General features: G+C 43.4%; 1 protein-coding gene across 1 annotated transcript in view; it reads right to left on the bottom strand.

Annotated features, from left to right (window-relative positions):
* Nucleotides 1-8,975: 8,975 nt before the first annotated feature.
* Nucleotides 8,976-21,767, bottom strand: part of LOC129855717 (ATP-sensitive inward rectifier potassium channel 12-like) — a 43,631-nt gene continuing 30,839 nt past the window's right edge. The window contains exon 2 of the mRNA XM_055923671.1: nt 8,976-11,264. Within this exon, the coding sequence (XP_055779646.1) occupies nt 9,775-11,076 (1,302 nt within the window). The 5' untranslated portion in view covers nt 11,077-11,264 and the 3' untranslated portion in view covers nt 8,976-9,774. The remainder of the gene's footprint in view (nt 11,265-21,767) is intronic.

Here is a 21,767-nt window from a genome sequence, read left to right as displayed (position 1 = left end):
CTGAGTAAAAGGCAGTCTACTTTGGGCACATCAGTCATCCGAAATACCGAATACCGCCACCGGCCCTCAAGAAGTTTTAAGAAGATCTGCAGAGAAGAATGGGAGAAACTCCCCAAATACAGGTGTGCCAGGCTTGCAGCGTCATACCCAAGAAGACTCAAGGATGTAATCTCTGCCAAAGGTGCTTCAACAAAGTACTGAGTAAAGGGTCTCAGTACTTATGTATATGTAAATGTGAGCCCTTTGAGCCCTGGTCAAAATGAATGCGGTAAATTCGGGATACGGTGCCATTTCAGACGCACACAGTGTTCAAGTGGTTTTCTTTCGGTGTTTGTCATTGAGTTTGGTTGTTTTCCGTTAGGCGTTATGTCACCTCTGTCCCCATGGGAACACAGCACTGAGTGGAGTCAATCTGAATCTCTCGTTCTCCTCCCACTACCATGTAGGAGTGTGTATGGTGTCTGTGTTTTCATTAAGGTGCGTGTGTGTGGGATGGCGTGTTCTTGTGTGTGAGTGTGGGAGAGATTGCATTCACTATAGCTTGTCCCTTTTTTTCTACAGTAGCAAGTTGGACTCAAGCAATTATCAGTGTAGTTTAGCTGATGGGTATGTGAAAATCCTCAGTGTGTGTATGTGTGAGAGCATGAGTGAGTGAGGGAGAGAGAGAGAGGGAAAAAAGCATGTAATGATATTAACAACATACAGTAAGCCGATATCATCTCATTCCTGCAGATGCATACATACACCCACAGCTAAGCTACTGTTACCTCTGTGCAACCTCACAACTGTTTTTGGAGGTTAGCATGTCCACTTCTAGGAACCCAATTTAGCAGTTCAGTAATCACAGCCCTTACAGTGTGGTCCGAAGAGGGGGGAGCGAGAGAGAGGGAGAGAGAGAGAGAGAGAGAAAGAAGTGAAGAGAAGGAGAAGAAGAAAAGATGACTCACTCCTCCACATCAAAAGAGAGGTCACTCCTCTAGAGGGAATGAGAGAGGAGAGGGAAGGCTTTTAGCGTTGCGACATGCCCCTCCCTCCCTCCATCCCCTCCCTCGCCTCGTTCTTGCCTGCGGCTCCCATACTGAGCCGTAGGCAAGGAGAACCGGTACAGAACAGAAGTACAGCAATTAAAGACGAAGTGGTCTAACAAATGACCGACCCACTCTCTGACTGTGTCCCAGATGACACCTTATTCGTTACATAGTGCTCTACTTTTGACCAGAGCCCTATGGCATCATCAAGAACAAACATATTTATGCACACATTTGTGCTGCTCACGATTAACAAGAGAGAGTGTGTTTCTGTAGAATGAGTGTGTGTGTGTGTGTGTGTGTGTGTGTGTGTGTGTGTGTGTGTGTGTGTGTGTGTGTGTGTGTGTGTGTGTGTGTGTGTGTGTGTGTGTGTGTGTGTGTGTGTGTGTGTGTGTGTGTGTGTGTGTGTGTGTGTGTGTGTGTGTGTGTGCGTGTGTGCGTGTGTGCGTGCGTGTGTGTGTGTGAGCATGTTACGTGTGTGTGTGTATTCAATCCAAGCATGTACAGAAGGATCAATGGAAATATTATTCTCTAAAAAAAAAACATCTTCAAACCAATCAGATTAGATTAGTATCTGTATCTGTATCTGAGGCCTAGATTAAATCGGGACAAAGGAAGATTCACGGTAAACGCTGCATATTTCGGCTCAACTGGAAACTTGAATTTTTTATCACGCAATAACTCGGATCGTCCACGTTTCGGATTTAATCTAGCCCTGAGTCAGTGTGTCTGTCTGTGCCTGTGTGTGCATGTGTATGCGTGTGTGTCGAGCGCTCTCTAAAAAACAGGTTTTGTGACTGGATGACCAAGTGGATAGCGTCAGGTCTGATATGGTGTTAATGAACTCTTATTGACCCACCAATAGCAGTGATGTGACCTTCCAATTCAGACAACCTGCTCTGCAACACAGGTACACACACACACAGGCAGACACAGGCACACACACACTCAGGCACACACTCATAGACACAGGCACATGCACCTAGAAACACACATACAGCTACGCACACACGCATGATGCACGCACACAGATGCAAAAACAGACTCTCACTCATAGACACAGGCACACACAAATACACTGGATGTTGTCCCTTCGTGAGGGTATGTAAAGACTTCAACAGAAACACGTGGTTGAAAACACACCTTTGCACACATTCACACTATGGGATGGAATTTCTACGTTTTGTCTTTTTGGTATTGTACAAACTAAGAGAGAGAGGTCATGTTAATGAGTCTGAGCGTTGATTTCCCCTGACAGTGAGTGCCGTGCAAACCACTTGTGTTTCGTCTGTGTGTGTGTGTGTGTGTGTGTGTGTGTGTGTGTGTGTGTGTGTGTGTGTGTGTGTCTGTCTGTCTGTCTGTCTGTCTGTCTGTCTGTCTGTCTGTCTGTGTGTGTGTGTGTGTGTGTGTGTGTGTGTGTGTGTGTCTGTCTGTCTGTCTGTCTGTCTGTCTGTCTGTCTGTCTGTCTGTCTGTCTGTCTGTCTGTCTGTCTGTCTGTCTGTCTGTCTGTCTGTCTGTCTGTCTGTCTGTCTGTCTGTCTGTCTGTCTGTCTGTCTGTCTGTCTGTGTGTGTGTGTGTGGAGTGGTTTTTGGTGTGTGTGTATAGTAGTGCACTATAAAGGGAACAGTGGCACACGACCCTTTGGCCTCTGATCTTGTCAGGGATTAATCGGCAGGACGCACCAGCCGGTTTAGGCACCAGATTAGGCTTCACGCTGACGCCATGGCACCGCCGCACTCTGACTGTCATGGGAACTATGGAGGTGACATTACATCATCATCACTAATCTAATCTGATTGGTCCCAAGATGTTTTTTTTTTGAGAGAATAATATTTCCATTGATCCTTCTGTACATGCTTGGATTGAATACACAAACACACGTAACATGTTTACACACAATCATCGAAATTACGTTGAACCAACGTGGAATAGATGTTGAATTGACGTCTGTGCCCAGTGGGTGGGTACTGGTTGCTAAGTAATTGTCAGCGTTCCAAATGGCACCCTATTCCCAATATTGTGCATCCCTTTTGACCAGGGCGCATAAGGCTCTGTTCAAATGTATGCACTATGTAGGGAGTAGAGTTCCATTTGGGATGCGACTGATGTGTTATTTTTTTGTTGGCCCAGCTGTGCCGTTTCCCCCCCATATTCCCCCCCATATTTTCCCCCCCATATTTTCAGGAATCGATACATAACCATGACACATAGCCATTTGAAAAATAAGAAATATTACATTTTTGGGATATATACAGTACTGTTCAAAAGTTTGGGGTCACTTAGAAATGTCCTTGTTTTTGAAAACTAGACACTCTAATGTACTTGTCCTCTTGCTCAGTTGTGAACCGGGGCCTCCCACTCCTTTTTCTATTCTGGTTAGAGACAGTTTGCACTGTTCTGTTAAGAGAGTAGTACACAGTGTTGTACGAGATCTTCAGTTTCTTGGCAATATCGCGCATGGAATAGCCTTCATTTCTCAGAACAAGAATAGACTGACGAGTTTCAGAAGAAAATACTTTGTTACTGGCCATTTTGAGCCTGTAATCAAACCCACAAAGGCTGATGCTCCAGATTCTCAACTAGTCTAAAGAAGGCCAGTTGTATTGCTTCTTTAATCAGGACAACAGTTTTCAGCTGTTCTAACATAATTGCAAAAGGGTTTTCTAATGATCAATTAGCCTTTTAAAATGATAAACTAGGATTAGCTAACACAACGTGCCATTGGAACACAGGAGTGATTGTTGCTGATAATGGGCTTCTGTACGCCTATGTAGATATTCCATAAAAAATCTGCCTTTTACAGCTACAATAGTCATTTACAACATTAACTATGTCTACACTGTATTTCTGATCAATTTGATGTTATTTTAATAGACAAAAAACATGATTTTCTTTTTAAAAAACAAGGACATTTCTAAGTGCCCCCAAACTTTTGAATGGTAGTGTACACACAACATAACATGTTCCACACACACACACACTATTTATCCCAGAGCAGATTACACTTTCCATTTATTTCCCAAAGTTGATTAGTCCTGTAGGATCAGGGACCTTAAAAGGACTGACACATCAATCTAGACTGTAACTGTGGATCCTCTCCACTTGCAAGTGTGTGTTGTGTGTGTGTAGGGGTCTCTGACACCGTACCACAAATTGCCAATCATAAATCCCACCGGTCTCTCTTTCTTTTCTATTCTCTCTCTCTCACTCCTTTTCTCTTCTCTTCCCTCTTTTCTCTTCTGTCCTCTTAACTCCCACACATCTTTTCTTCGGTCACATCACAAATCATTATGTCATTGAGAAAATAGACATTTAAAACGCAGTTAAGTCTTGTAATCAGATTTTTTTAAATGATTTATTAAAGTTTTCATCATTCATGTTCATTGAAATAAACCAAAAGGTAGGAGAAAAATGTATCAAGAACAACCCAGTAAGTCGGCATCTCGGGCTCGTTCAGTCAGTGGAAGACGTCCGATTGTGGTCAAAGTTCAACCGGTCCGTCGAGTCAGTTACAGTATCCCTTCTCCTTTCTTACGTCAGAGGCTTAGCAAGCAGCTCGGACGTCTCTCATATCTCCACAACTCTCCGGTTGGAATTATCTGGTGGCTTATGTTATTGGTATTTTATACCTAGATCTAGAGATTATAGATCAATAGTTATGACGTGCTAAAATCTCAGAGCTCGGTTTGAATGCAGTTTCAGTTTTTATCTCCCCCCCCAATTCCCTCTACTCATCCCCAGGTTTACAGTTTCAGTTTGTGCTCTAGTATCAAGCTAACCCAACCCCTTTCCTCGTCCTCCAAGCATATTCAGAGATATTAAGAAAAAAACAGCTCAGCAAGATTGATATAAAAATAGAGTAGTGTTGATTTGTGAAAATAGTGAGCAAGTAAGTTTGCACTGCACATAGACAGACTGTCCTACCTACGGACCCATATGGGAGCATTACTAAGAGTCATGGACAACTAAGTCTAAGTCCCAAATGGCACCCTATTCCTTACATAGTGAAATACTTTTGACCAGGGCATAGGTAGTGCACTATATAGGAAATTGGGTATTAAAAGTGTTAATTAGTCTCATTAAATATCAATGGTCATCCACTACCCCATGATGCCGTAGATAAAGCAGATGTTGATGATGGTTTTGCATCTCTATGATTGCCCATTGCCATAATTATTACAGAGATGACACCTTGTACTGTAGTAGCAGCAAGTAAATGTATATGTCCCAAAAGGCACGTTTCCCTTCAAAGTGCACTACTTTTGACCAGGGCCCAAAGTTGTGCACAGATATTCTTTCTCGCCGTGTATTTCATTAACCTTCCTAGAAGACAAAGCAATATGATGCTGTAGAATTACCAGCCAGGTCACCTGTGATACAAGTTAGTATTCGACATCCATCAATATCTGATATGACGTGGAAACTGGCCACTAGGGGCTACAGTGAGCGCTGTTACTCTAGTGGCTTTTGCTTTTGCTTAGGCATTGTAGACAGGGATGGTGGGTAGGCATAGGCGTCTGCCTCTGGTGTCAAAGGTTGTTTTTGATATTTTTGTTTTAAGCCTATCCTAAACCTTAACCCTTACCTTAACCATTCGGACTTAATGCCTAACCTTAAGATTTCGGAGTTAATGCCTAAACTTAACCCCAACCTTAAAAATGTGTAGTTATGCCTAAGTACCTTAAACACTGTTTAATTAAGGTACAACATTTGACGTTTGGAAGAACTTAGAAATGTTACGTTTGAGCATCAAATGGATGAATGTCTAATTCTGACGTGAGACTGTGAGAGCTAGTTTAGAATTACAATGTATAGATACTGTTCTCTCCATTACACGTGAATTATTATGAACAAAACAATTGAACACATCAGATAGTGTGTGAATTATACAAAGTGCTGAAACAAAACAAAAAAATTGACAAGTACTTAAATATTTCATCAAACCACTACTCCTCCAAGTTCATTAGCCATCTGACTGGCATTCATCCAACATTGCTTTTCAAAAGTTGATGGCCATTCTATACAATACATCTATGTCCCTCATACCTACTCTATGAAATATTGTCACCAAAACTATTATAGGTCATATAGGGCTAAATAGTGAGTTGCTTTGTGCAGTAGGAGGGACAAGGAATTCTGGTACTTCTGGTACAAAAATATACTAGAAAAACGTAACCTGTTTGACCTGTCTGTGGATCCTCCATACAGCAGTGTCCTGGGACTCTGTTGGGTTTGTAGGGAGGACTGAGGGTGCGTCCTTAATTGCGCCTTATTCCCTATGTACTGTAGTGCTCTATTTTACTTTACTCTACCAGAGCTAGAGCACTATAGTGCACTATATAAGGAATAGAGTGCCATTTCGGAATAGTGTGCCGTTTCGGATATCGCAACCTGACACATACAGTACAGTACATGGACGAGTATTGCTCAAGCTCATGCACTAATACCAGCCATATCTGGCTCTGACTGCACAGTCCAGTACACAACTTTGGATTAGGTTTCATTTGGGAAGAAGAGTCCCGACGGGTAGTTAGGGCTTGAAGCCAAAGTTTTGTGTTGCTTTGAAAGTGTTGAAAGAATAGAAGCATCAGGATGTCTATTTTGGGCCTGTCTTCTGCCTATAGCCAATCAGGGTCTGAATAATAAGAGTCAGTTGATTGGATTGGATACAACATGAGAGGTTCTGTTACACACCCTCAAAAGCCAACAGCAAGCTCCACCTTGAGAATAATGCTTATATGAATGGACCTTGATAGATGTGGCTAATTCTGGATAGCAGGACTGTACAATACAGTTTAAAAAAGAACGTAAACCACTGTAGTATAGTCCCTACCACCATACACTTCTTGATTTCCGTTCAAAACCGGAGTGGCATAAATCGATGTAAGTAAAACAGTAGTAACACAACCTAACCTAAGAGAGGGTCTGATCTACTACCGTATTACTGATATATGTCCAATTCTTTCAGGTGTACACTTCCTGTTGTGTTAAACCTAACTGAATGACCCATGTCTTGACTATGGTATTGTTTTCTTGTTATTATTAGTTTTCACTCGTCTTTTCTTAAAACTGTATCTAACGTGCATAGTTCAGATATGAAAAGCAGAAGGAACAAGGCTTGCGTCACAAATGGCATCCTATTCCCTACACATATATAGGGCTCTGGTCAAAAGTAGGCACTATGTAGGGAATAAGTACTATGGGTCCTGGTCAAAAGTAGTGCACTATGTAGGGAAGGGCTGCCAAACCCTCTTCTTGGAGATCTACTGTCCTGTAGGTTTTCAGTCCAACCCTAATTTAGCAGTTCTGATTCAGCTAGTTAAGGTCTTGTTGAGCAGCTAATTAGTAGAATCAGGTGTGTTAAATTAGGGTTGGACTGAAAACCCACAGGATTTTAGATCTCCAGGAAGAGGGTTGGACAGCCCTGATGTAGGGAATAGGTACCATTTGGGACATAACCATGATCCATCCACTCTATTTCCCACACAGAGTTTTTTTTACTTTGTGGTGACAAGTTTTGCAGTCAGTAATCTATTTCTACAACACATTTCATTAATTTAAATGATGTTACATAATCCCCTCCGTACTGTAATTAGACATTTCTCCAAGTGCTGTCTGTCTGCAAAGAGCCCTTGTGGGAGAACAGGTCGCTAATGTAATCTTCCTTTGTCTTTCCATTATTCTATTTCTCACTATTTCCGCTTTTGCGTCTGTTTAGGGATGTCCAATGGTATCTCTTCTTTAAGCAAACTCATGGCCGTGTTCATTAGGGCACTCAACGTTTCAAAACATATGCAATGGTAAACGAACATTTGCGGTTCCTGTTTGTCTGTTTTTATTCTCTTTTGGTGCCTAATTAACATGGCCCATGTCTTGATTGATGTCTCCTCAGCCAATGTGATAACTGGAAGGAGTCCTAATAGTGCAAATTATATACCCATTTTTAGTACTGTACCGTACTTTATCTACGTGATGATTGATTTACTTTACTGGCCAACTTTAATCTCTTCTCTTCTTTTTTTACCTTCCTCTTTTCTTCCCACTTTTCACTTATTTCCAATGTTTGAAGGTTTTTGGTAAGACTGTCTTTCAGTGGGTCAATACTACAGTTCTATATTATCCGGTCTTTAACCTCAGTCATCCAGCCAACTCCCATTGTAGTATTATCAGCTGTAATGTAGACTAATATACAGCTAAGGCTACTGCTCTTTTGTTAGCCAATCTTTAGCTTTTGGGCAGTGGCTAATGGGTTAATTTGTTTGACTTTCAAGTGTAGCGGAGTGTAGCCCCTTAATGCAGTGCTTTGTTCTATTTGTGCTAGATTTTGGTGCGAGCTAACCTGTAACTGTCAATGTTGCTGCCTGGTCTGCCGTTCAGCTGGGTGCAATAACTGGAGCTGTCTAAATCAATCAGATTCCCTGTTCAAAACAAATAAATAGCTAGAGAGTGATTTAGACAGCAAACATTGTGTTGTGTTCACTTGATAGTGAATTGTGCCCACTAATTGTTTTCTATCTACACTACCATTCAAAAGTTTGGGGTCACTTAGAAATGTCGTTGTTTTTGAAAGAAAAGCACAAAAAAAATTGGCCATTAAAATAACATCAAATTGATCAGAAATACAGTGTAGACATTGTTAATGTTGTAAATGACTATTGTGCTGGAAATGGCAGATTTGTTATTGAATATCTACACAGGCGTACAGAATATAATAGCAAAAGGGTTTTCTAATGATCAATTAGCCTTTTAAAATGATAAACTTGGATTAGCTAACACAACGTGCCATTGGAACACAGGAGTGATGATTGCTGGTAATGGGCCTCTGTATGCCTATGTAGATATTCCATAAAAAATCTGCCGTTTACAGCTACAATAGTCATTTACAATATTAACAATGTCGACACTGTATTTCTGATCAATTTGATGTTATTTTAAAGAACAAGAAATGTGCTTTTCTTTCAAAAACAAGGACATTTCTAAGTGACCCCAAACTTTTGAACAGTAGTGTAGGTTCCCAGTAATATAACAAAAGCTACTTTCATAATATCAATTGTTTACTTTCTAAGTGATTCAATTTGCATAGAAATGCAAAATACACAATGCACATTTATGCATTTAATCACTGTATTCTTCCAATTTGAAGGTTATGTTTCATATATATTTCAAATAGCTAATTAGCTGCAGGCAACATTTATGCAAAGCACCTTTAAAACTACAGGTGTGCATATAGAAAATGTTTAGCTAAACATCAGTAGGTATCCAGTGTTCTATTTCCAACACACTCTCCCTCTTTGACAGCCTCTGTAAACTACAATACAGGGCAGTTATAAGAATCCTCTAAAATACCCTCTTGATCTGTTGGAAATACTTCACACACTTTACTAAGAAATCTATATCATTTTTTTTTATAGCTAAGATATTATTTCCTAATAGACAATGAATATTGCATTATATAAAGTTCCTACCTCAAACTATCTCATGACCAAAATATTTCAAGTTTTCCTAAAGAGAGAGGGGTCTTTTTATGACCGTTCCTGTTATTCCATGCTATGAGGAAGCAGCACTGCTTTCTCCACTCCTGGCTGTTTCTAGTCTGACTAGAGGGATTTCCTCTTTCCTTATGGCTGTAGCGTGATGCTAACAAGTCATGGTTTTAATATGGCACTTGCATTACTCTGCATGTATTCACATGGAAAACAACCCGCTAGAACTGAGTTACAAGAAAAATATTGTCAAAGGTCTAAGGTCATATCTCTGATTCTCTATGATATGACCTCTGGTCTAGGCCGACGGTGGCCTCCAGTCTCTCTAGCTCTGGCACCCTGTCCATATCCTCCTTCCCCTCCTCATCCTCTTCCTCATCTCGGCTGATAAAAGCCAGCTCATTCTCATAGCAGAAAGAGTTGGCGGTGGGCGTAGGATCCTTGTCCTCGTCCTCCATCTCCGCCATGTCCTTGGCACTGCACTGGGGGGTGGACGGCACCTCAAAGGTTTTGTGGAAGTGAGCGTAATCCACTTTGTACTGGCTCTTCTCCTCGAAGACGACAGGCTCAAAGCGGTGACCCCACAGGATCTCTGAGGACAGGTAGGAGCTGCGAGCTTGCGCTGTCATGGCTGTGGCTTCCACCATCCCTTCAAGTATCACCACTATCTCAAAGTCGGACAACTCTAGGTCCTGCTTGCTGATGCCAAACAGGGGGCTTTCCTCATCAATCTCGTGCACAATGGTGAGCGGGGAGACCAGGAAGATGCGGTCGATGCCCGTGTCATACCCTACGTTGATGTCGATCTGGTCCAGGGGGATGTACTCACCCTCCTCGGTGATGCGAGGCTTGATGAGCTGGGCCCGGACGTGGGCCTCCACCATGTGGCTCTTCCTCAGGTTGCCCACCCTCCACATAAGGCACAGCTTCCCGTCACGCATGGCGATCACTGCATTGTTGCTGAACAGCAGCGTCTCTGCACGCTTCTTAGGCCGCGCCATCTTGGCCAAGATGGCGCCGATCATGAAGGAGTCGATGATGCAACCAAAGATGGACTGGAAGACCACCATGAAGACAGCCGAGGGGCACTCCTCCGTCACGCAGCGGAAGCCATAACCAATGGTGGTCTGGGTCTCCACAGAGAACAGGAAGGCGGCCACGAAGCTGTTGACCTGCAGGACGCAGGGGCTGAAGTTATCGTCCCCACCACCCGGGTTGTCCATATCCCCGTGAAGCAACGCGATGACCCAGAAGGCCAGGCCGAATGCCAGCCAGGACACCACGAACACCAGTGTGAACATCAGGAACATCCAGCGCCAGCGGATGTCCACACACGTGGTGAAGATGTCCGACATGTAGCGCTGCGACTTCTCGTCCATGTGCGAGAAGCGCACATTGCACTGGCCGTTCTTGTTCACGAAGCGACTGCGGCACTTGCGGCGCATCGTGTGGATCTTGCCGTTGCCGAAGCCGTTGCCCATTGTGACAGCAGGCATGGCACCGAGACGCAGGCCTTCTTCCTCCGAGGACACAATGCAGTAGCTGTGTGCCCCGACCACACTCATAACCGAGCCAGACTCAGCTAGTGGGGCACCAGAGAGTCACTGCTCCAACTCAACAGACAGAGTGGTAGTCGAGATGCGGGAAATAGCACTGGGGATCACAGGAAATGGCTACAGGCAGCTCCCCCCTTCTGCCAAAACAGATCTCTGTCCAAGTGGGCCAAATGGGTCCTAGACACACCCTTCCTGACCTGAGGAGAGGAGAGAAGCCAGAGGTTAGTCTACTACACACAGGATCCTGATATTATCTACTGTTTGTATGATAGAAAAAATGAAACAATTGAAATATCTAAAACATTGATGTGTATTCTTTATGCACGCAGGCCATGTTAAACAACACCTCTCCCATTCTGCCTCAAAGACTCATCTACTCAGCGGCATTATTTTAAGTGTTTTATCACTACAATGGTGTGGTGCGTAGTACTCTATCACTTTGGGCTTGGTGCGCCTTAGTAGCAGCAGATGTTGCTAATTAAATCAAGTTCACACTCTTTTTTGTGAAAATTGTAAGCAGCCATTCAGCTGGGATCCTGGTCTTGAGGCTTATAATAGTAGTTATTAAACTCCCCAGTAGACTAGTCTGTGTCCCAAATGAAACCCTATTCCCTTTATAGTAACCTCCCACCACCACCACCACCACCACCACCACCCCCACCACCACCACCACGTCATCAGCACCCCCTGGTCTGGCTCTGCCTGTACTCTAGTCTAGTGGCTGAGCAGTGTGATTTGCCTCTCTAATAATAGCTGCCAGTCACATTGAGCCCCCTTTTCCACAGCTCAGACTCTGAGAGCTCACTGCGTTCTGATTGCGTTTATTTTCAACACAAGAACTGTACAGACCATTTTATTTCAATGCATCTCCAGCACAGTTCATGTCAACGCAGCTAAGCAGATCATTTCAGTGAAACAATGTTTTGACCTTTAGGTGTTCATCAGGTGCTGAATACGGAAACAGAACTGATACCATATTGCAGTGAAATGTGTAGCGACACAAAAAGTAGGTTATGGCATATGGACCACATCGTTATTGACTGACCTCCTTACTGACCTCTCAGTAAGGAGGACCACATCATTATTGACTGACCTCTCTCGTAGTCTCTCTCTCTCTCTCTTGCTCTCTCTCGCTCTTTCTCTCTCTCTCTCTTTCTCTCACTCTCTTTTTCTTTCTCTCTCTCTGTCGTATCCTCTCCTACTCTCTTTCTCTCTCCCTCTCTCAAGTCTCTCTCTCTCTATTATCGACCAACCAGTCAACAGGAGTCACTGAAAGGGAACCTGATTTGCTGAGCTATTGTGGGACGGCTCAAAGTAAGAGAATGGTTAAAGGAGTCACCATGGAAACAGGTCACCGCACCAAGACTGAGGGCTGCTGAGATTGGGTGCCTGGCGTTCTGTAGCTATACCTAAGATGTGGTAACTTTGGGGGCTGGTTTGATCGCAGGTGTGAGGTGGTTCGTAATTTCCTAATTGGTGTTGTCTCAGTACACAGGTAACGTAAAATCATCCGGGGACAGACTTTCCTTCCCTCCCTCTTCACTATCTCCTCCTCTCCTAGAATATGGCTATAAATCGATTATTTTTAACAGGAGTAACTGGCCTTACCCGTCTTGGTGTCTTGCCACCCTAAATGAAGTATTTCTGGTTCCCTCCAGGTGGCAGAACAGTCAGGAAGAGTTGCCTCCTTCCCGTGAGCATGGTTGTGTCCAAATGGCATCACAGTCCCTATATAGTGCAGTACTTTTGACCAGAGCCCTCTATAGAAAATAGGATGCCATTTGGAACGCAACCCATGTACAGAGAAACCAACCAACAGCGAGACAGACTGAGGAAGATAAGCTGGAGAGGGCGAGTGATGGTGAGAGTGAAGTACTGTAATGGAACGTAGAGAAACCAGAGAGAGAGAGAGTGAAGAGGTGAGAAGAAAGGATTAAAAAAGGATAGAGGTCAGGGAAGACAGGGAGGCACTGTGGAAGGACACAAGGAAGAAGAAAGGGAAGAGAAGGAGGCAGAAAACAGGGGGGACCCTTAGGACTGTAAAAGGGAGGGAGAGGGAGAAATGGATACTGGTCTAAATAGAGCTTGTCTGTTTCGTCAAACGTCTGTCAACAAATGACTCCGCTATCTCTCCAATAACCAAAGAAAAACCCTCTGCTGCTGTCGCCGCGGTTATTGCTCCACTCTTGTTCTGTACCTACCTGCCGATAGACATTTCAGTATAATTGTATTCATTTTGCTTTAGTGGGCGAAATCAGGGTCGCACAGAGTGTTTCTTGATAGTCTTAAACAAATCTACTTTGACACAAAAGTATACACCTCACACACATGCTTATGGGCATTAAAAAAAAAGAAGACACCATGTCAGATATAGAGTTGAAATGTATTCAATTTTGAGTTTGGATCCTAATATTACATTTTATATGCATCACAGAAGACTGAAATATAACAAAACTGTTTAACATAGAAACACTGGATTTTCTGCAACACAAAAAATTTAAAAGTGTATTAATTAGGAAAAATATGAATAACATTAGACCCATGAGGCCACTAGGTCATTTGACTGCAGGAATAGGGCTACAGCCAACAGGTACAATGTACTATGATGCCAGTATGCATGAATAGAATGGCGCCGGAGGAGAGTTATGGGCTCCTAACCAATAGTGCTATTTTCTGTGTTTTTTCACGTTGTTTGTAATTCATTTTGTACATAATGTTTCTGTCACCGTCTCTTATGATCGAAAAGAGTTTCTGGATATCATAACAGCATTACTCACCTCGAACTGGACAAATATATATTTTTTTATGAGTCAGATGCGAAAGATTCACTCGAGATACCCGACTAGGCCCAAATCCCATCATTCGCATGAAGAGAAGTCGCCGATACAGGGGAAGCAGGTTGGGGTGCCTTGTGAGAATTCGTCGGCGAGTGGGTAACCCACCTCTACCATCTGTCCAATTGGGCAACGTGCAACCATTGGAGAATAAACTGGATGAGCACCCAGTTCAAAACTATCCTACCAACGGGATAATAAAAACTGTAAAATCCTATGTTTCACCAAGTCGTGGCTGAACGACGACATGGATAATATACAGCTGGCTGGTTTTTCCATGTATCGGCAAGACAGAACAGCTGCCTCCGGTAATATATGGGGTGGCGGTCGATATCTATTTGTCAATAACAGCTGGTGCGTGAAATCAAATATTAAGGAATTCTCTAGGTGTTGCTCGCCTGAGGTAGAGTATCTCATGATAAGCTGTAGACCACACTATTTACCCAAGTCATTTTCATTTATATTTTTCGTAGCTGTCTATTTACCACCACAAACCGGTGCTGGCACTAAGACAGCACTCAATGCAGGGAAACGTAAATCCATTTTACCTCATTTCTACCAGCAACAAAAGGGAAAAAATCCTTTACTCCACACCTTTACTCCACACACAAGCTCTCCCTCGCCCTCCATTTGGCAAATCTGACAATAATTCTATACTCCTGATTCCTGCAGGAAGTACCAGTACCAGTGACTTGCTTAAAACGGTAGTGGTCAGATGATGGAGATGCTAAGCTACAGGAGTTTTTTGCTATCACAGACTGGAATATGTTCCGGGACTCGTCCGATGGCATTGAGTAGTATACCACATCAGTCACCGGCTTCATCAATAAGTGCATCGATGATGTTGTCCTCACAGTGAGCGTGCGTACATACCCCAAACAGAAGCCATGGATTACAGGCAACATCTGCACTGAGCTAATGGGTAGAGCTGCAACTTTCAAGGAGCGGGACTCTAACCCGGATGCTTATAAGAAATCCCACTATAACCTCTGATGAACCATCATGCTGCAGGAGGGATTGGTGCACTTCACAAAATAGATGGCAGCAAGAGGAAGGATATGTGGATATATTGAAGCAACATCTCAAGACATCAGTCAGGAAGTTAAAGCTTGGTCGCAAATGGGTCTTCCAAATGGACAATGACCCCAAGCATACTTCCAAAGTTGTGGCAAAATGGCTTAAGGACAACAAAGTCAAGGTATTGGAGTGGCCATCACAAAGCCCTGACCTCAATCCCATAGAAAATTTTTAGGCAGAACTGAAAAAGCATGTGCAAGCAAGGAGGCCTACAAACCTGACAAACCTGCCTCAAACCTGACTCAGCGTTCAACACCATTGTGCCCTCAAAGCTCACCACCAAGATAAGGACCCTGGGACTAAACAGCTCCCTCTGCAACTGGATCCTGGACTTCCTGACAGGCCACCCCAAGTGGTAACGATAGGTAAATGTAGGCAACAACACATCTGCCATGCTGTCCCTCAACACAGGGGCCCCTGAGGGGTGCGTGCTTAGTCCCCTCCTGTAACTGAGTGGCCAAGCAAGCGGTACCGGAGCGCCAAGTCTAGGTCCAAGAGGCTTCTTAACAGCTTCTACCCCCAAGCCATAAGACTCCTGAACAGCTAATCAAATGGATACCCAGACTATTTGCATTGACCCCCCATGTTTTTTAAGCTGCTGCTACTCGCTGTTTATTTTATATTATCTATGCATAGTCAATTTACCCCTACCTACATGTACATATTACCTCAATTACCTCGACTAACCTGCACCTTCTGTCATGATCCCGGTGTGACCCCGTTTAATGTCTTAGAATCATAAGAAACAAATTATGTTTTTGTTGTCAAAGGAGACTTGGTAAACAAGTTATGTATTATAGCTTGAAATCATGCTTAAAGAATGTAATGTTGCTCTCTACAGATATAAATAATACTCAAGGGTGGGCCTCTGACAAAAATAATTATTTTTCAAAGGTCCACCCTTAAATGTAAATGCATTACGCACATTTTACAGAGTGAGAATTTAAGTCCATTACACTGTTCCTGTGCAACACATAATGTTACCCAACATTTACTTGCCTCTTCTTCGACAGTGAAACCGTGAAATAATTGCCATCTGAACCTGATCAGCCGTATGGGATGGCAGAGTCACACGTAGCTATATGCAGAGGCTGCACTATTGCCAGATGACTCGCAGATCATATGAGTGTTTTAATGCCACGAATAGACACACAGCGGTGTTAGATGTTGCACAGTAGAGGGACAGGACAGGAGCTGGTCTATGGCTGGCCACTGGAATATACTGTATATTAGTCTATGGCTGGACATTGGAATATATATTAGTTTCTGTCTGGCCATTGAAACATGGCAGGCTAGACTAGTTTAGAACAGGCCTTGTACTTAATGTCACTCTTCTCTTTAAGGGTTTTCTGATGAAGTGGGGCTGAATATTGTCTATAATGTACAGTACACTGAGCATGTATTAATTACACACTTAAAATTTCATGTCATTATTAAAAGCCTGCTGGGTCCAATCGCAATGAAATTTTCACAGAGTTAGTGGTAGAGCGCCCTGCTCAAAATAAGTGCTATTTGAGACACGGGCTAAGTGAGTCAGAGAGCACTGTAGAGAGAGACATGTACAGTGAGATGATTCAGCACATAGCCAATTGTAATCAGACCTGTATATTTGACCCCCCCACCCTTGACTTAGGTGACCCACTTATGTGACTAGCTAACAAACGCACTCTGAAGCCCGAACTCTCAAAACAACACATACTGTACGATCAAACAAAGAAACAAATACAAACAGAGAGACAGAAAGACAGACAGACACCGAAATTAGAGACCTTCCATGAGTATCTCCTTGGTATTTATGACTATTATATTTCAAGAGGGTGTTAAAGTCCAATGAACGAAGTCCATGCCAAGATGATATTGTTGCTGTACTTTGGCTTGACTGACATGTAGTTACAGACATTTAGGCTACCTGTTGGTTTGGTTTATGTCATCTGCTATCTGAATATTCACAGCAAAGTTATATAGTCAAGTGAATCTCATGATTTAGAGAATCTAATATTATTTTCACAGAATATTTATGAAATTTATATTTCATTTTTTGAATGTACTGAGTTGAAATGAGAGGACATCATAATTCCCAGCTTTGATCTGTACTAAAATCAACGACTGACAGACTATCAAATTTGGTCTTTTGCAAATGCAATGCATCATAGGGCCCTGAGATAAGAGAATTTTTACAAATTGTTTATGCATTACACACACACGTAATCTCCCATCTGTTGAAGCGCCTCTTGAATGTAGTCCTCCATGGCCTGGGTCTCAGCCACCGCCAGAGGGTAGATGCGTCTGCGCGGAGGTGTGGCACCGGAAAACAGGTCATTGGCACAGTCCCAAGGGGCGATGAGGAGGGAGACAGGTAGCGCGGGTCTTGGAGAATACCTCCCTTAGATCCTGATATTCCCTGGGATGTTGGGCAACCACAGGACTCTCAACCAACGTGGAACCACAGGGGACAGGGAAGCAGGTCTTCCGGTATTCAGGTGACTAGTCAATGATTCTCATCCTCGACCATGAGATGGTAGGGTTATGGCTCTGAAGCCAAGGTAGGCCGAGGATGATCTTGTGAACTGGTGCACGTGTGATGAAGGGAATGTTTTTCTGGTGATTGGGCTCCACGGTGAGGGTGAGTGGTTGGGTGATGTGTGTGATGGTTCTGGATCCTAGAGACCGACAGTCGAGACCTTGAACCAGAAAAGGAGAGGAGAGCGGGTAGGTAGTAATATTGAGAGAGGAGGCAAGGGTCTGATCCATAAAGCTCCCAGCGGTGTCGGAATCCACTAAAGCTGTAGACAAAAGGCATGAGGGACAGTCAGCCAGAGTGATGGGTACTAAAACGAGTAACAGGAAGAGCAGCAGATGGAATACTCACTCCTGGTCCAGGGGATGTAACATCACGTGACCGTCCCTCTGCTCTAGTGGATCCCGGATTCTTTAGTAACGGACACCGCTGGCGCTTGTGCCCTCCCTGGCCACAGTACAGACAGAGCCCCAGCTCTGGAAGGCATGTGGGAAGGCATGTGACCCCTACCTCCATGGGTTCAGGCTCTGATCCCGAACATGCGCCGAAGAGGGAGAGAAGAGATAAGATGTCGACACTCCCGGAAGAGGCTATCCAGACAGATGGCCATCGCAATGAGTGTGTCCAGGGTGAGGTTGTCATCTTGGCAGGCCAGTTCCGTCTGGACCTCCTCCTTCTAAATAGTGTGCTAATCACCGGCTCATTCCATCCACTGGAAGCTGCTACTGCCCAGAAGGTAAGCGTCTGATTCCCCTGCTGGAGCTGAAGCTCACCTCCCTCTCTGCCCTCTGCGGGATGATTGAAAATACATTTAAACAGAGCCATGAACCCCTCATAAGACTCCAGATCCTCTCCTCTCTCCCAGACGGTCATAGCCCATTCCAATGCCCGCCCAGTCAGCAGAGAAATAACCGTGGCAACTTTAGACCTCTCGGTGGTGGGGGCTCCCATCTGATGTGCGAAATGGAGGGAGCACTGAAGGAGGAAGCCATGGCATTTGGATGATGTCCCGTCATATTTCTCAGGGAGGTATAGACGGGCATCGCTGACCTGAGCGGGTTGCTGAATGGGCTGGTGTGCTGACTCGTTGGGTAGACTGGCTCTAGAATATCCTCCGCTGTTGAGACGTTGTAGACTGAGGAGAACCTCTTCCATGGCCGTCCCCAGTTGAGCCAGCTGATCATGGTGTTGATGAAGAAGTTCACCTTGTTCATTGATTGTCTGGGAGATGTCCGGTTGTCCTGCTGCTTCCATATTTTGAGTTCGTATTCTGTAATGATTGGGTGTTGAGTCCAAAGCAGGTGCAACGTGTTTAATCAAACAACAAAACCAAGAACAAAACATTAACTTAAGGCAGAATGCCGATACACAAGAACAATACCAACTGGTGAGTGAACATGGGAGAATGACATATAAGGGGAGAAAAGTATGAAGGTAATGGACTCCAGGTGTGAATCATAATGATGATGAGTGCCAGTTGTGCGTAATGACGAATCCCAGGACCGGTGGTTAGTACTCTGGCGACGTTGTACGCCGGAGGGGAGGGGAGGAACAGGAACAGACCTGACAGGGATCTGTAATTTTATATCAGACATTCAAGCCAGTGTTCAAATTGAAGGCCTACTTCAAGTTCAGTAGCAGTTGTTTTGATGTACCTTTTAAATACATTTTTGGTCGAAAAGGCAAACTCAGCTCCATCATTCATTGAATCAGATGGCTCATTCATTACAAAAAACACTGATACTGGGAAAGGGGGGTACCTAGTCAGTTGTCCAACTGAAAGTACTCAACTGAAATGTCTTCCACATTTAACCCAACCCCTCTGAATCAGAGAGGTGCGGGGGGCTGCCTTAAACGACATCCACATTTTCAGCGCCTGGGGAACTGTCTTGCTCACGGGCAGAACAACAGATTTTTACCTTGTCAGCTCAGGGATTCAATCCAGCAACCTTCCAGCTACTGGCCCAATGCTCTAACCACTAGGCTACCTGCCAACTACTTTTAATGATTTCGTTCAATGGCAAGATTAGCAAACTTAGGCATGACATGCCAGCAACAAACGCTGTCAGTGTAACCAAGTATAACTGATCAAATTATGAAAGACAAGAATTGTAATTTTTAATTCCGTAAAGTGAGTGTGGAAGAGGGGAAAAAATGATTGTTGTATGTCAACAATGACAAGCCACCGGGGTCTGACAACTTGGATTAGTCAGGATAATAGCGGAAGATATTGCCACTCCTATTTACCATATCGTCAATCTAAGCCTACTAGAAAGTGTGTGCCCTCAGCCTGGAGGGAAGCAGTTGTCTAGGCCCCTTACTTGTCTCAATCTTTACTAATGACATCAATTGCCTCGGAACAGGGCAGCACGGATGGCCCTTAAATGTACATGGAGAGCTAACAATAATATGTATGTAAATCTCTCATGGCTCAAAGTGGAGGAGAGATTGACTTCATCACTACAATAATTTATTCACTTTTACCGCCTCAGAAACCCGGATCCGGGATCACCCCCCCCCCCCCCCCCCCCCCACACTGATTAGCATCGCTAGCATAGCGTCACAATTAACCTGTCTAGGATGAGGGTGCCGCTAGTGGCACTCCCCCCCCACCCCCACTGAAAAGGCAGAGCCGCGAAATTCAAAAAATAATATTTTTTTAAAATATTTAACTTTCACACATTAAAGTCCAATACAGCTAATGAAAGACACAGATCTTGTGAATCCAGCCAACATGTCCGATTTTTAAAATGTTTTACAGGGAAGACACAATATGTAAAGATGTAAATCTATTACCTAAAAACACATTAGCATAATCCACCATCTTTTATTTGTCCACCAACACCAGTAGCTATCACCAATTCGGCTAAACTAAGATATTTATAGCCCCTAACCAAGAAAAAAACTCATCAGATGACAGTCTGATAACATATTTATGGTATGGGATAGGTTTTGTTAGAAAAATGTGCATATTTCAGGTAGATGGCATAGGTTACAATTGCACCCACCGTCACAAATGGACTAGAATAACTACATAGAGCAACGTGTTTACCTACTTACTAATCATCAAACATTTCGTAAAAATACACAGCATACACTAATCGAAAGACACAGATCCTGTGAATACAGACAATATTTCAGATTTTCTAAGTGTCTTACAGCGAAAACACAATAAATCGTTATATTAGCATAGCACATAGCACATAGCAGCCCAGCATTGATTCTAGCCAAAGAGAGCGATAACGTCAACATCGCCAAAATATATTATTTTTTTCACTAACCTTCTCAGAATTCTTCAGATGAAACCCCTGTAACATCACATTACAACATACATATACAGTTTGTTCGAAAATGTGCATATTTAGCCACCAAAATCATGGTTAGACAATGTGAAATGTAGCCCAGCTGGTGAGAAAATGTCCGTGCGCCATATTAGACAGTGATCTACTCTTATACATAAATACTCATAAACGTGACTAAAAAATATAGGGTGGACAGCGATTGATAGACAATTTAATTCTTAATACAATCGCGGAATTACATTTTTTAAATTATCCTTACTTTTCAATACAGTTTGCGCCAAGCGAAGCTACGTCAAAAAACATGGCGTCCTAAGCCACTAACATTTTTCGACAGAAACACGATTTATCATAATAAAAATTTCCTACTTTGAGCTGTTCTTCCATCAGTATCTTGGGCAAAGGATCCTTTCTTGGGTCTAATCGTCTTTTGGTGGAAAGCTGTCCTCTTGCCATGTGGAAATGCCAACTGCGTTCGGGATGAACTGGAAGCGTGCCCAGCGATTCACAGCGTTTCAGAAATAAATGTCCCAAAATCGCACTAAACGGATATAAATTGCTATAAAACGCTTTAAATTAACTACCTTATGATGTTTTTAACTCCTATAACGAGTAGAAACATGACCAGAGTAATATTACTCCCTCCACTAATGCTTGGAACAAGTGCGGGTCGATGTCCTCCAGGCGCATGACGCAGCAAGAAAAGAGTGACTAGCTACAGGGTTTTTTAATTTGTAGTGCCTGTGAACGCGCAATCGACCCCATTCAAATCGTCATCACGTAAAGGCATCCAGGGGAAGACGTAAGCAGTGTCCGTATACTCATAGCAATAACTGTGGCCTTTTAACTGACTCCAGATCAGGGGCCAACATTTCTGAACTCTGACTCCATGTCAGGGAAATTGCTGTAGAATGGGTTCTGTTCCACTTAGAGACAAAATTTCAACTCCTATAGAAACTATAGACTGTTTTC

The sequence above is a fragment of the Salvelinus fontinalis genome, chromosome 5, assembly GCF_029448725.1.
Source record: "Salvelinus fontinalis isolate EN_2023a chromosome 5, ASM2944872v1, whole genome shotgun sequence".
Classification (NCBI taxonomy): domain Eukaryota; kingdom Metazoa; phylum Chordata; class Actinopteri; order Salmoniformes; family Salmonidae; genus Salvelinus; species Salvelinus fontinalis.
Note: the sequence above shows the minus strand (reverse complement) of the source record. Positions and strands in the feature narration are given on the sequence as shown.